The sequence below is a fragment of the Colias eurytheme genome, chromosome 6, assembly GCF_061535395.1.
Source record: "Colias eurytheme isolate Ceu_HAF_F1 chromosome 6, ilColEury1 Martin Lab GWU primary, whole genome shotgun sequence".
In the NCBI taxonomy this organism is placed as follows: Eukaryota; Metazoa; Arthropoda; class Insecta; order Lepidoptera; family Pieridae; genus Colias; species Colias eurytheme.
In genome coordinates this window covers 783,688-796,934 of record NC_142985.1, presented here as the reverse complement: position 1 = coordinate 796,934, position 13,247 = coordinate 783,688, and the positions used below count along the sequence as shown (strand labels likewise).

At 35.8% G+C, this 13,247-nt stretch overlaps 1 protein-coding gene across 1 annotated transcript; it reads left to right on the top strand.

Annotated features, from left to right (window-relative positions):
• Positions 1-2,333: 2,333 nt before the first annotated feature.
• Uba5 (Ubiquitin-like activating enzyme 5) lies at positions 2,334-10,141 on the top strand. Its single transcript, XM_090102385.1, has 9 exons — positions 2,334-2,540; positions 2,859-2,994; positions 4,000-4,196; positions 5,073-5,259; positions 6,028-6,139; positions 7,364-7,461; positions 7,989-8,115; positions 9,049-9,119; positions 9,642-10,141. The coding sequence occupies exons 1-9, from the start codon at positions 2,404-2,406 to the stop codon at positions 9,753-9,755; spliced, it is 1,179 nt and encodes a 392-aa protein (XP_089958511.1). The 5' UTR covers positions 2,334-2,403; the 3' UTR covers positions 9,756-10,141.
• Positions 10,142-13,247: the final 3,106 nt, after the last annotated feature.

Below are 13,247 nucleotides of genomic sequence, written 5' to 3'. Positions count from 1 at the left end.
AGGCTTCTGAAATTTTTTGAAAAGTATCAGTTTTAAGACTGTAAAGATACGTTCATAGTTGGCTATTTCAAATTTTAATATAAAATGAATAAATAAATATCTTGCATGTAAGGTTGGTATAAAATCTATAAATACGCCTGATGAGTGAAATTTTTATGGGACTCATATGCCATTATAAGACGAAAACAAGTCTAGATCATGTTTCAGAATTTTCAAGTAAGTATAGCTCGAATCGCCTGATACGAGCGCAATAATTAGAATAAACACATTAAAATATAGCTTTCTACTATCAATTTTATTTTTAGCTATTTTGGCAACAAAGTTCTTGAACAAATCAAAATTTAAATTCTTGCATATAAATATAGGATAAAGTTGTTACATTTGGGTCGATAGGTATAATCGAAACTGCAAGTTGCAATTTCGGAAGCGGGAATCAAATCTCGTTTAAAGAGGTCAATGCCCCAGTTTAACAACTACAACTTATGTTTCAATTTAGTGTTTATTTAGGAACATAGTCGATTTTCTCGAGAATTTGAGAGATTAGATAAGAATGAATGAATGAATAAAAAAATCTTTATTGTATCGTAAGGCAAGTTATAAAAAACGAGGAAAATTAATGAGTCATGCATAGTATGTAGGTACCTAAATATATAGAATTAGTTCTATTTACCTACTAGATAGGGGTGATTTTATAGATTTAGAGTGGTTTCTTCTAATTTTCTATTTTCCACTTTTCTTTTCCGCTCGCCTTACCATATTGGAAACATCACGAAATAACGATATTGTAGTGCGGGCAAAGCGAGCTTATCGTATGATTCAGAATTCTGCCCGCAGAAGTTTCGTAAAAGGAAGAGAGGTAGTTACCAACTTAATTTTTTTTCTACAAAATTCTACAATTTTATATGTCTATAGTAAGTATGAATATTAATAACTAGCTTTCCGCCAGCGGCTTCGCCCGCGTACTTAACGAAAAACCCGTATAGTTCCCGTTCCCGATAAAATATATCTTGCATGTCTTTGTCTCATGTCTCATGTCTCAAGCTATCTGTACTACACAATTTGAAGTTTATCCATTCAGTACTGTTTGAGTTTATCCCGGACATACATACCTACAGACAATCAGACAAAAATTCTAAAAACTTTATTATTAGCTAAGTTTAATCATCATGTTTAATTTAACTTATGCCACCTTATGCCTTATCATGTTACACACATAAGTTGATTATCACTAGGAATTAATGAAATCAGACATTAAAATGTATTATTCGAATTCCTTCTTTATCTTCATAATATTACAATCGCTTAAGAAAAGAGATGGGTTTTTAATTATTTATGTACCTATTTTAATTTGATAGAGTTTTATCTCATAGATATGCTGCACTATCAAAATGCAATTCTAGAATTCTAATAGGTTTATGATTTCCATGGTATTTTTGGTATAATGTAAATTGTAATCATTACTAATTCTAAATAAAATTAATGAAATATAAGATTAAAATTACCTACCTATAATCAATGCCTATAATATATTCATTCTTCTAAGAAAGTAAATTTTAGTTTGTTGGTTGTTCACAAAAACAGGCACTGCAAATTTCGTTAAAATAACATAAATAATTAATAACATAATGTGAGTATGTACTTGGTACTTACCTACATATTATATTATTCTAGGTAGGTAGTAGGACTAGGGTGGCTGTTTTCCACGCTAAAGCAGTTTTCCCGCGAAAATCGCAATCCGCCTTGATTACATTGTCAGCTGTCGTAAACTCATAAAATAATATCAAACGATTTTTATTTTGTGTCCCATTCTGCTTGATTTAGGTAATTCGTACATAATTACTTTAAAATTGTAAGCTGTATTGTTGTAATTTGTATTTCGTGTATTTTTCTCTGTGATTTTTCTCTATCTAATTTTGTTACAGGCCAGAGTTAAGATGCGTTCAAACCACACTTCAAACGATTGAAAATTATAAAACATAAAAAATAAATTTGTTAAAAAGTTGTAACGTTACGTTTAAAATTACAATTATTTAGCTATAAAATTCTGCAATATTAAACAAATTGCAATAATATTGTTATTTTTTGAATTTATAAGTACACCAATTATAAATTAGTACTGTTATAATAAGGAATTATTGAAACTATTAGATTTTATTATTTTTCGTATACTTTACGGTTAAAAAGTATACCTACCTACAACAATATTTTATGAAGACTTTTCCTACGGAAAGTCTTAACCCCTGTTCCATAACCATAACTATGAACGCGTTTGTACCGTGGCAGCGCTTAATGCTTGCGTCACGGTGTCAGCGTGACATTGACGTATACTTGCCGTCATTCTCAGCTGCAAAAAGGGAGAGTGTCTGTAATACAATAGCAAAATAAAACAAAAAATTGTTAAAAATGGCTAGTGTTGAAGAATTGCAGAAGAAAGTAAGCGAATTGGAAGCCAAATTAGCGATTGCTCAAGGAAATGCCGGTCCTGTGCGTCAGAAAATCGATGTTATGTCCTCTGAAGTTGTGGACTCAAACCCTTACAGGTTTTGTATTATTTTTATAATAATTTGAAAGCTTATGTGCTATTATTTTTATTTTATTAACTGCAGTTATAAACCTTTTACAAGTTAATTGCCTATTCTGGCGTCTAGCTTTGGATTTTAGTGTTTAATTTAGTACAATATGTTGTACCTTGTTAAACTTGCATTTCTTATGACTAATACATACTTCATAATATAGAAACAACATGTCCATTATCATTTAATATTTAACAATCTTACGGAATCGTTTTGTATGGTAAAATGAAAACTGAATGCAATTAAATATACCAAATATCTTATCAATAAAGACTTTGGTTTTAGTCGTCTCATGGCACTCAAGAGGATGGGTATAGTGGACAATTATGAGAAGATCAGAGAGCTTTCTGTAGCTGTCGTGGGTGTGGGCGGTGTGGGCAGTGTCACTGCAGAGATGCTGACCAGATGTGGTATTGGGAAGGTACAAATTATACAGGGAGTCCCACTGTTGGTATACTAAGCTCAAAGGAGGTTATAGTTTTGCATATGATGAGTACGTAAAAAATACTTATAAAATTCCATTTTTTTTTCAAATAGATGAATTCTTAAAACTCTATGTGTACACCCATAACAAGCAACCCGCCCAACTTTGCCAGCAGCACATGAGCTATCGTTTAAGATTATGTTTACTTAAACCTTCGCGCTTATACCAATAGTGGGACACCCGGTATATTGACATGTTCTTAAAAGACTACTCTTTGCATGCATGACTTAAATTTCTATTATTATACAAATATGAATAAATTCAATAATTATGCTTTCTCCAATAGATGTATATCACTAGGAAATGTAGTTTGTGAAAACTGAACGAAAATATATTTTAAATTTAAAAAAATGCAATACTGCATTTTCATTTTCATGTAAAAAAAGTTGAGTTGAATAGTGAATTTATTTAGATTTTGCATAAATTTATACACAAACTAGCTGCTCCGCGCGGTTTCACCCCTGTGGCTCCACTCCTGTTGGCTGTAGCGTGATGATATATAGCTTACTAGATTTCCGCCCGCGGCTTCGCCCGCGTTTTCAAAGGAAAACCCGCATAGTTCCCGTTCCCGTGGGATTTCCGGGATAAAACCTATCCTATGTCTTAATCCAAGTTACCCTCTATATGTGTGCTAAATTTCATTGTAATCGGTTCAGTAGTTTTTACGTGAAAGAGTAACAAACATCCATACATCCATACATCCATACATCCATACTTACAAACTTTCGCCTTTATAATAGTATTAAGATTAAGATAACCTTCCTCGATAAATGGGCTAGCTAACACTGAAAGAAATTTTCAAATCGGACCAGTAGTTCCTGAGATTAGCGCGTTAAAACAAACAATCAAATCTTCAGCTTTATAATATTAGTATAGATTAACACTTTGTAAGATTGTAAAAGTTGTAACTATATTTATAAAAAGATAACTAACAATTTCCAGCTGATCCTCTATGACTACGACAAAGTAGAACTCGCGAACATGAATCGCCTTTTCTTCCAACCGCACCAAGCAGGACTCAGTAAGGTAGCTGCGGCAGCTGCTACATTGCAAGCTATCAACCCAGACGTGGCTATAGAGGCGCACAACTATAATATCACAACGGTGGATAACTTTCAGAAGTTCTGTGATTCTATCAGGTTTGTGTTTGTTTTAATGAAAGTTCTGTTGTATTTTTGTGTTTAATTTGATGTAAGATTTATTATAAGTATGTTTAGAAATTAGAAAGTGTTTAAAATGTGGGAATAAATAATATGTTATGAATAATTCAAGATTAAATTCAGTTAAAAAGTTTATTTCTAAAATACATTTTAATATTGTAAAAGGTATGGTAATTTTCCTGTTTTCTTAAATTCACCAATGCCATCATCCAGAAAAATTCTCTACATACCAACTGCGGAGAAATAACTGCAGGTAGTTCACAAATAACAATTTTTGTATGACCATCAAGACTTAAACATCCTCCTCGTGACCACGCTCGCTGCAAAGTGTGCGAAACGGTGGGATAATAATATACAGTAGAATCCTTTTATTATGACTCCGGTTATATTGACCCACCGCTTATTATGACATATTAGTTATTACGCAGCAAAATTTGGTTTTTATATAAGTCGGATAAAATGACTTCGTTTATAGTGACATTAGTGACATATCGTTTATTGTGACCAATTTTCAATGAATTGTCCGGTTCTACTGACTGAAATGAATTCTAAAACTTTCAACACTTATTTTTTGTTTGGAAAATTGTGATATCCGACAACAGTTTTTTTTGTTTGTTTTGAGTCTCAATGTGTAGGCATCTCTATTTTGTTTCTCTGTATTAAATACTAACAAAAACAGGAGATTGTTTATTTTCTACAAAATGCTTTGTATGACGTCCGTATATTATGACGTGTTGGATATTCCTCTTCAATGTCATTATAAACGGATTCCACTGTAATTAATAAGTCGCGTTTAAAATCCATTACAGTCTTTAATTTTCTAAATAGATATTTCAAGCTATACATAATTTCCAGTAAGGGCAGCCTAACCAACAGCCCAGTAGACCTGGTACTAAGTTGTGTGGACAACTTCGAGGCCCGCATGGCCATCAACACAGCCTGCAATGAACTGAACCAGCGCTGGTTTGAGTCTGGTGTGAGCGAGAACGCTGTTTCTGGACACATACAGTTTATTATACCGGGGGAGACTGCTTGTTTTGCGGTGAGTTGTTTTTTTGAAGTGAAAACTTCTTTAGCGGTGTTGAGCACTTTTTCTGTAATGGGTATAAAATCTTAAACTCGCGTCAGGACACGTGATTGATCGACGATAGCGGACGGATACCATTCCAAAATATCAAACATGCTCAACGTTAATAATCAATTTTCACTTCTGCCGGCACTCCCGGAGTGCAACCCGTCTTTTTTATTTAAGACACTGTTTTGAATATTTTATACTCATATAATTCTAATATTAAATTATTACTACATATTATAAAACAAAGATCTCCATTGCGTCCATGTGTCTGTTCACAACCAATAGTTTGATATTTAGTTTTATAGTATTCAAATGGTTTAAATGAGAAATGCAGAATAGAAAATATCCGATGACGATGCGGCATACAAACCTATGTTGCTTGCATTGCCAATATGCAGTCAAATTGCAAGTATGACTTGCAAAGTTGCCTGGAATAAATCGCTTATAAGCGATGCCGCCGCTTTTGCCTCGAAGTATATTTATTTTCCAATAAATTTTTCTTACATATTAAACAACTTCAAAATTCATAGATTGTTATAATATATAATAATTACTAGCGGTCCGCCCCGGCTTCGCCCGTGGTACCTACCTGTTTAAACTATCCTATCTCTCAAGTTGGATCGAACTGCACATGGTGTGCGAATTTTATTGTAATCGGTTAAGTAGTTTAGGAGTCCATTGAGGACAAACATTGTGACACGAGATTTATATATATTAAGATTATTATTGTTTCAGTGTGCCCCACCACTCGTGGTAGCGTCTAAGATTGACGAGAAGACGCTAAAAAGGGAGGGAGTGTGTGCCGCCAGCTTACCCACCACTATGGGGATTGTGGCTGGATTTCTGGGTGAGAAAATATTCATTATTATTACATACGTTAATTAACAGACAGAACATTGGAAAATGAGTCATCTTATCTTACTATTGTTGTAAAAGCTTATGTAATAAACGAAAATGTACAATGTACATAGGCATGTTTGTTACTTTCGTGCAAAAACCACCGCATTGTGATGATTTTTTGTAGTGATGTGTAGCTTGATAATATAGTATAGCATAATTTAACACAGACGCTGTGTAAATACCTGCTTTTGCTCGCGGGTTCGTTCGTGGGAAAAGCGCGGCACAGCTAGTATACATAATATAATAAAAAATGCACAATAAATTATTGATAATAAATTTCTTGATACTGATTAAAGAGGGTAATTAAATCATTAATTAACAAATTGGAATGTTGGTTGTTGAGAAAGTATGTCATATGTGGGGCATTTCACGCGAAGCGGACACAGATTTTTGGGTCATGTTTCCGATTTCGGTTATATTTTAGTATGTTACACCTGTATATATCCTCGGTATGTATACGAAATATTTTTGCATTTAGAAGCTTAGTTTTCAAAATACAGGTCTTTGAAGATGTCAGCAAGCCCGAGGCATGCATGACTTTGAATGTAATTATCAGTTAAAGAAAAGGATTTTTTTATAAATAGATGACTGAATAATAATCCCCATTAAAAAACCTTTTTATTCTCATATTTTTAATTTCGAATTTATTTTTAAATTAATAAGAAAAATTAAAAAATATTTTTCTTTGTAATTTTTTACGAACTTAGCATATTTTTAAAAATTTTTAAGATCATTAAATAAATGGCTTATATTATGCTTAAACTACATGCCAAGTTCTAGAGTGGTCATCGCAGAAGTTTTGAAGCTACATGTATTATAATTGCGAAACGCGGCAATATCCCCATACTAGCCCTAGTTGGTTAGCGCGACGTTCTGCAGTGGGGATGCAGATATATGCTTTTCTTTAACTGATAATTACATTCAAAGTCATGCATGCCTCGGGCTTGCTGACATCTTCAAAGACCTGTATTTTGAAAACTAAGCTTCTAAATGCAAAAATATTTCGTATACATACCAAGGATATATACAGGTGTAACATACTAAAATATAACCGAAATCGGTAACCTGACCCAAAAATCTGTGTCCGCTTCGCGTGAAATGCCCCATGTGTGAAATGTTTGTAGTAAACTATTTAAGAATATTTTAATTTATTTATGTTATTTTCTCACAGTACAAAACACGCTGAAATATCTCCTGGAGTTCGGTAACGTCAGTCACTATTTGGGATACAGCGCACTCACAGACTTCTTTCCAGCCATGAGTTTGAAGGTAATCGTTTTTCGATTTGTTTAGAATCCTTAACGATTTTATTGAGAGATTTATTCGTTCTATTATTTTATAATTGTATAAATTATTAAGATATTATAGGTCATGCAGAATGGTCGTTTTCTTGCAAACAAAGTGAAAAAAAACCGTTTTTAGGATTAGGATTTCAGAATTTTAACATTGTTGGTAAAAAATGTTTTATTATATTATGTACATTTAAATAACTTGCAAAGATGTATTTTTTTTATAACTAGCGAAATCGGTTCACCTGAATAAATGAAACAGCCATAATTATAAAAAAATGATTTTTATTCATACATAGAGATTATATAACAATAAAAAAAAAGACGTGTGGCACTCGGGGACTGCCGCGGTAAAGCTATTGCATGCTATGCCTTCAAGCCACACCTCCGTGCCCGTCGGAGTGGGGAGCGTGAGGTTTTTTCGTTACGGAATTTCTCGATTCGGTCCCCGCACTCAAGGCCCGCGATAGAAGCTATGCAATAGCTTAAAACAATAAATATTTCCAGCCAAACCCACAATGCGAGGATTCTTACTGCCGTCGTCGTCAAGCGGAGTACAAAGCGAAGCCGGCCGTCGAACTCGCGACCGAAGTGAAGGAGGACCCCAAACCACTGCACGATGATAATGAGTGGGGTGAGATACATTCACAAATCTATACTAATACTAGCTTTCCGCCCGCGGCTTCGCCCGCGTTTTCAGAGAAAACCCCGCATAGTTCCCTTTCCCGTGGGATTTCTGGGATAAAACCGATCCTATCTCTCAAGTTGGATCAAACTGCACATGGTGTGCGAATTTTATTATAATCGGTTAAGTGGTTTAGGAGTCCATTGAGGACAAACATTGTGACACGAGATTTATATATATTAAGATTATAAAGCTGAAGAGTTTGTGTGTTTGAACGCGCTAATCTCTGGAACTACTGGTCCGATTTGAAAAATTATTTGCAGGCTATATATCATTACGCTAAGACCAACAGGAGCGGAGCCATATACTATATAAAATTCTGCCATCTTATACTATATAAAATTCTCGTGTCACAATGTTAGTCTGCATACTCCTCCGAAACGGGTGGACCGATTCTCATGAAATTTTCTGTGCATATCGGGTAAGTCTGAGAATTGGCCAACATCTATTTTTCATATGTACCACGGGCGAAGCCGGGGCGGACCGCTAGTAAAATATAAAATGGATAAATTATATTTTAATAGTAAAACATAGGGTATCTACACTAATATTATAAAGAGGAAAACTTTGTTTGTTTGTTTGTTTGATTGTAATGAATAGCCACATAAACTACTGAACCGATTTTAAAAATTCTTTCACCATTCGAAAGCTACATTATCCACGAGTAATATAAGCTATATATCATCATGCTAAGACCAACAGGAGCGGAGTAATGCGGGTGAAACCGCGCGGCACAGCTAGTGTATTTATAAATTGTTTTTATTCACTTGGAGTATGTGGTGTCAATCATTTGGTATTCGGGTAAAAAGTAGCCTATGGGCTAATCCGGACTAAATCTGTGGCAAAATACAGATCTGTTATTAAAAATATTTTTTATTTCAGGAATCAGTTTAGTAGATGAAAACTCTCCGATAGAAGAAACTCCCGCTTTGAATCTCGTTGATGGAGTTCAGGTATTTAAGCTTCATTTCTTATATCTGAAACTATCTTTGTGCTATATTTAATCCAAATCGATCCAGTAGAAAGAATTACTTTCACATTTATAATATTAGTTTTGTTGGAACGCGCTAATCTCAGGAACTACTGGTCCGATTTGAAAAATTTCTTTCGTTATTAGATTGCCCATTTATCGAGGCAGGCTATAGGCTATATATCATCACGCTAAGACCAACAGGAGCGAAGATATGCGGGTAAAACCGCAGGGCACAGCTAGTTATAAAAATTGTTTGTCTATAAAGTCGGCTTACTGACGATAGTTCAACGTGACAACGTCCGATTGTGCTTCTTTGTCGCTCGTTCCGCGCTCTCGCTTGCACTTCAAGCCTTACATGGAACGCCTCAGAGCGAGGTAACGCCGCATGAGTCATGTTGTTTCGTGCGTGCAGCCGGCACTATCGAATTATAAGACGTGGTCACGTCAAAAATATACCTAAAGTATAATAATTTTAATTTTAAGCATATTTAATTTTCTCCAGGTTGCCTATAGCATTCCAGTAGATAACAGTACTCCAGAATCGAGTACAGGTGGCGCTGTTGCCGCGTCTGAACTGTCTCTCGAGGATTTGATGCAGCAGATGAAATCTATGTAATTTTGTGTATATTTTGTATAATTATGTTAAATTCGAGCCATTTTTTGTGTATAACTTTTAAAAATAATGAAAATCGGTTGTTTAATTTAGTGATTTTAATTTTTTCTGGTTCATTATTGTTTACGGTTATGAAAAATACGTAATTTATGTTTGTATATTTTGGTTTTATGATTTTTTTATCATATCTTTTAAAAGTTTAAGGATACAAGATGCATTGTTCTGATGAAGAAATAATGAATCCAAATATGATTACGGATTTGTCCGATATTATGATATTTTCATATAGGCCAAATATTATTGAATGCAAACAAAGCTATGGGCAAAAAGAAGTATGTAAATAGTATGAATGAATCTATACCATACATACTCTATTTTAAACATTTCATTGTTTTTCTTATTAAAGAAAATTTAATTTTATAATTTTCCTTTTTTTTGTGTCTTTTGTTGTATATTCTGTATTTAAGTTCAATGAAGTTGCTAAGTAATAACTTAACCAGCTTACAATGTTAAAGAAACATATCTATTACTAAAAACGTCAATGTATGTTATATGTGATGCTTCATCAAGTGATTTAAGTCACAATTAAGTTAACATGGCCTAGTTCCATAGTTAATGGTTAAGTTAGAAAAAACGCGTTGTGTAAAATTTTTGTGAATTATATCACTAATGTATATTGTTTTTTAATTATAGCTATTGGAATTATATTAGGAAATTATTAAAAATGTGCAAGGGATGGATTTGTAATGTATACACAGTATGTAATTGATATTCTTGTGGATTATGTATATTCTATTTGGTATCTTGAGGAAATATAGTGAAATTAAATGTATGAGTTAAAAAACATAGTTATATACAAATTTATAGTTTGGGTAATGTGTTTATTGGAATTATACACTTTATTACTAATAAAAGAACATTTATTAATATTAAAAAAAAAAAAACACAAAATACTACAAGGATCAGATCAAAAACCGTTACAGTGAATAATTTTAAAAGCGCAGTAACATATTGCTGGCGAGATTGTAACGAACTAACTTTCACTTTTTGAAATCTACGTCGTATCCCGAAACCGAACGGGCGGTCGACGAGTCCTAGAGGCGCGCGGGGTTGCCACATTGCTTTGCGCTATATCCTCCCCCTCCAAGTCAGTAGCAATATCTGGTGCTGGCTTGGGACCTTGTTTCTTCTTTGGTCTACCTCTTCTACGACCATGAACATTTGGGGTGGAAACACCGGTATAAGGGGTCAGAAGACTGACATGGTACTTGCCTCGGAAGGTATTGTTATTGTCCACGGCTTCATAGGTCGTGGAAGATACATATTTGGAAATTTTGTATGGACCTTCGCGTTTGGGAGCAAATTTACTGGTGAATCCCCTATTATTTATTTGGGCGATGGGTCTCCACGAGTACGAGAGCACCCCCCTTATAGGTAGGACTTAGACGACGGTGTTTATCAGCAGCACGCTCTCTAACATCCTGCGGATGTTCAGTTCGCCCTTTTACTTGAAGGTAGGGCGCTATTTGCGGCATATAATTTTCATCACAGATTATTGCCCTCGAGTCACCGGCTACTTCGTGGGCCGCAGAACGACCCGTTCCTTGATTATGTTCAATCCTATTCACAATGACGGGAGTAGGTCCTCCCCCTGACTGAAGATATCCCTATTATCTTCTAGTATAGTAGTTAATTTATTCTTATCAACTTCTGCTAAAAGAGTTCCCTCGCACTCGCGGAGAACCATAGCAGAACTAGCCACAACGTGGTCGTCTCGTTCGTATTTGAGTTCAAAAAAAGTGGTGGAGCGCATTGAATATTTGTTGTTAAAAAATCTAGTACCATGCCAGCGTCCCGGATAAAATTCATCCCCAATAATGATTCGGTGGCGCCTGGTAAAACTATAAAAAGTGTAGTTATGGCAACTCCGTGAACCTTTACATCAACTAACGCGGTTTTTACATTTTCAACGCGCCTATAGTACCGTCAGCAAATTTTAGCTCGGTTTCTATGGATTTAAAAACTTGCCCATTGGCACGCAAACATCTCGTTAATCTGACACTAGCAACGGATTGCTTAGCACCAGTATCCAATAACGCGGTACCGAACACTTCTACATTTAAAATTGGTCGCACACACGGTTTTAACTCTAAACTTTCAGCAACTACTGATTGAAATGAAGATGTTGCAGGCATAGGTGCGCTTCGTCTCTCTTTGCACGCTTCACAATTTGATCGTATCACTCCCGGTGCACCACATCCAAAACAAGTGATGGCCGGGCGCGGTTCCAATAGCTCTGGTGAAAATGTGGTTTCTTTTTTAACAGGATCTAAAGCGAGTCTTTTTTGTGACAATTTCCTACAGTCGTTCATAAGTTTTGCAATACGAACACCTCAATCTTTGCCTATTGTTAGGTGGTGTATTGCTAGACGAAGGTACCGATGTAGAGGTAGAAGGTGTTTGTGGTGACGGAGATTGTAAAACAAGCGCCGGTACAACGGGTATATAAGTATCTTTCTTAACGGGCGCGGTAGCACGCACCTCATCGAAAATATCTTCCGCCGCTCGGGCTTGTTGCAACAACTCGAAGAACGATGTAAACGTATTTCTCGGAACCCTTTCCCTAATCCTTCTATGAAGCAGGCCGTAAGCCATGTTCAGCTGCACTGGATTTTCTGGTAATGTATTTGGTGGGAGTTGCGCAAACAACGATCGTATTCGACACACAAATACATCTGTTTTCTCATCCGTTTGTTCACGGCTGAACACTTCTCTGTATATTTTATGTGGTGGCAAGCGTGGTTCAAATGTTTGACGCAATAAATGCAAAGCCGCATCCCAACTGGAAATGGAGTGCTTCACGCCTTGCCACCACGTGGCAGCAAAACCTTTCAGTAGCATCGGTAATCCTCTCAATACCATGTCATTGCCGACTCCTAAGCAGTCCTTGTATATTTGAACAGCGTCTATGAATGCCATTATGTCTCCTTCGCCGTTAAATCTTGATGAGCAATTTGAAAGATTGCTTACAGTTGATGACGGCGGCGGCGCGGTCTGATAAGGTGACTGCCGTAATGTTTGAAGTAAGTATACAAACTGCTGATTTGATAAAAGAACAGGTGCTGAAGCCGACGGCTGAGGTGAGGTGACAGGCGGAGCACGCCCGTGCTGCGATCGCGGTAAGTAGTCGTGCGACTCACGCCCGTATAGCGGCAGAGGTGATGGGGCCGAAACGCCGGCGGACATAGGTCCAGCCAGCGGCGGTGTCGATGTACGAACATCGACAGGTAGGGCGCTGCCATGTGAAGTAGACGGTAACGAACCGTCATACTGCTCCGCAACAACAGGGTGTGTGTTAAGTCGCTGTTCACTGTGTCCGATACTATTCGCACGTGACCGAGTAAGCACCATGGTTAATAATATTAAAAGTTATGCAAACACAACGGTAACTAAATGTTCTAAGTAAAGTGTAAAATTATAAAAAGTCTAACGTAT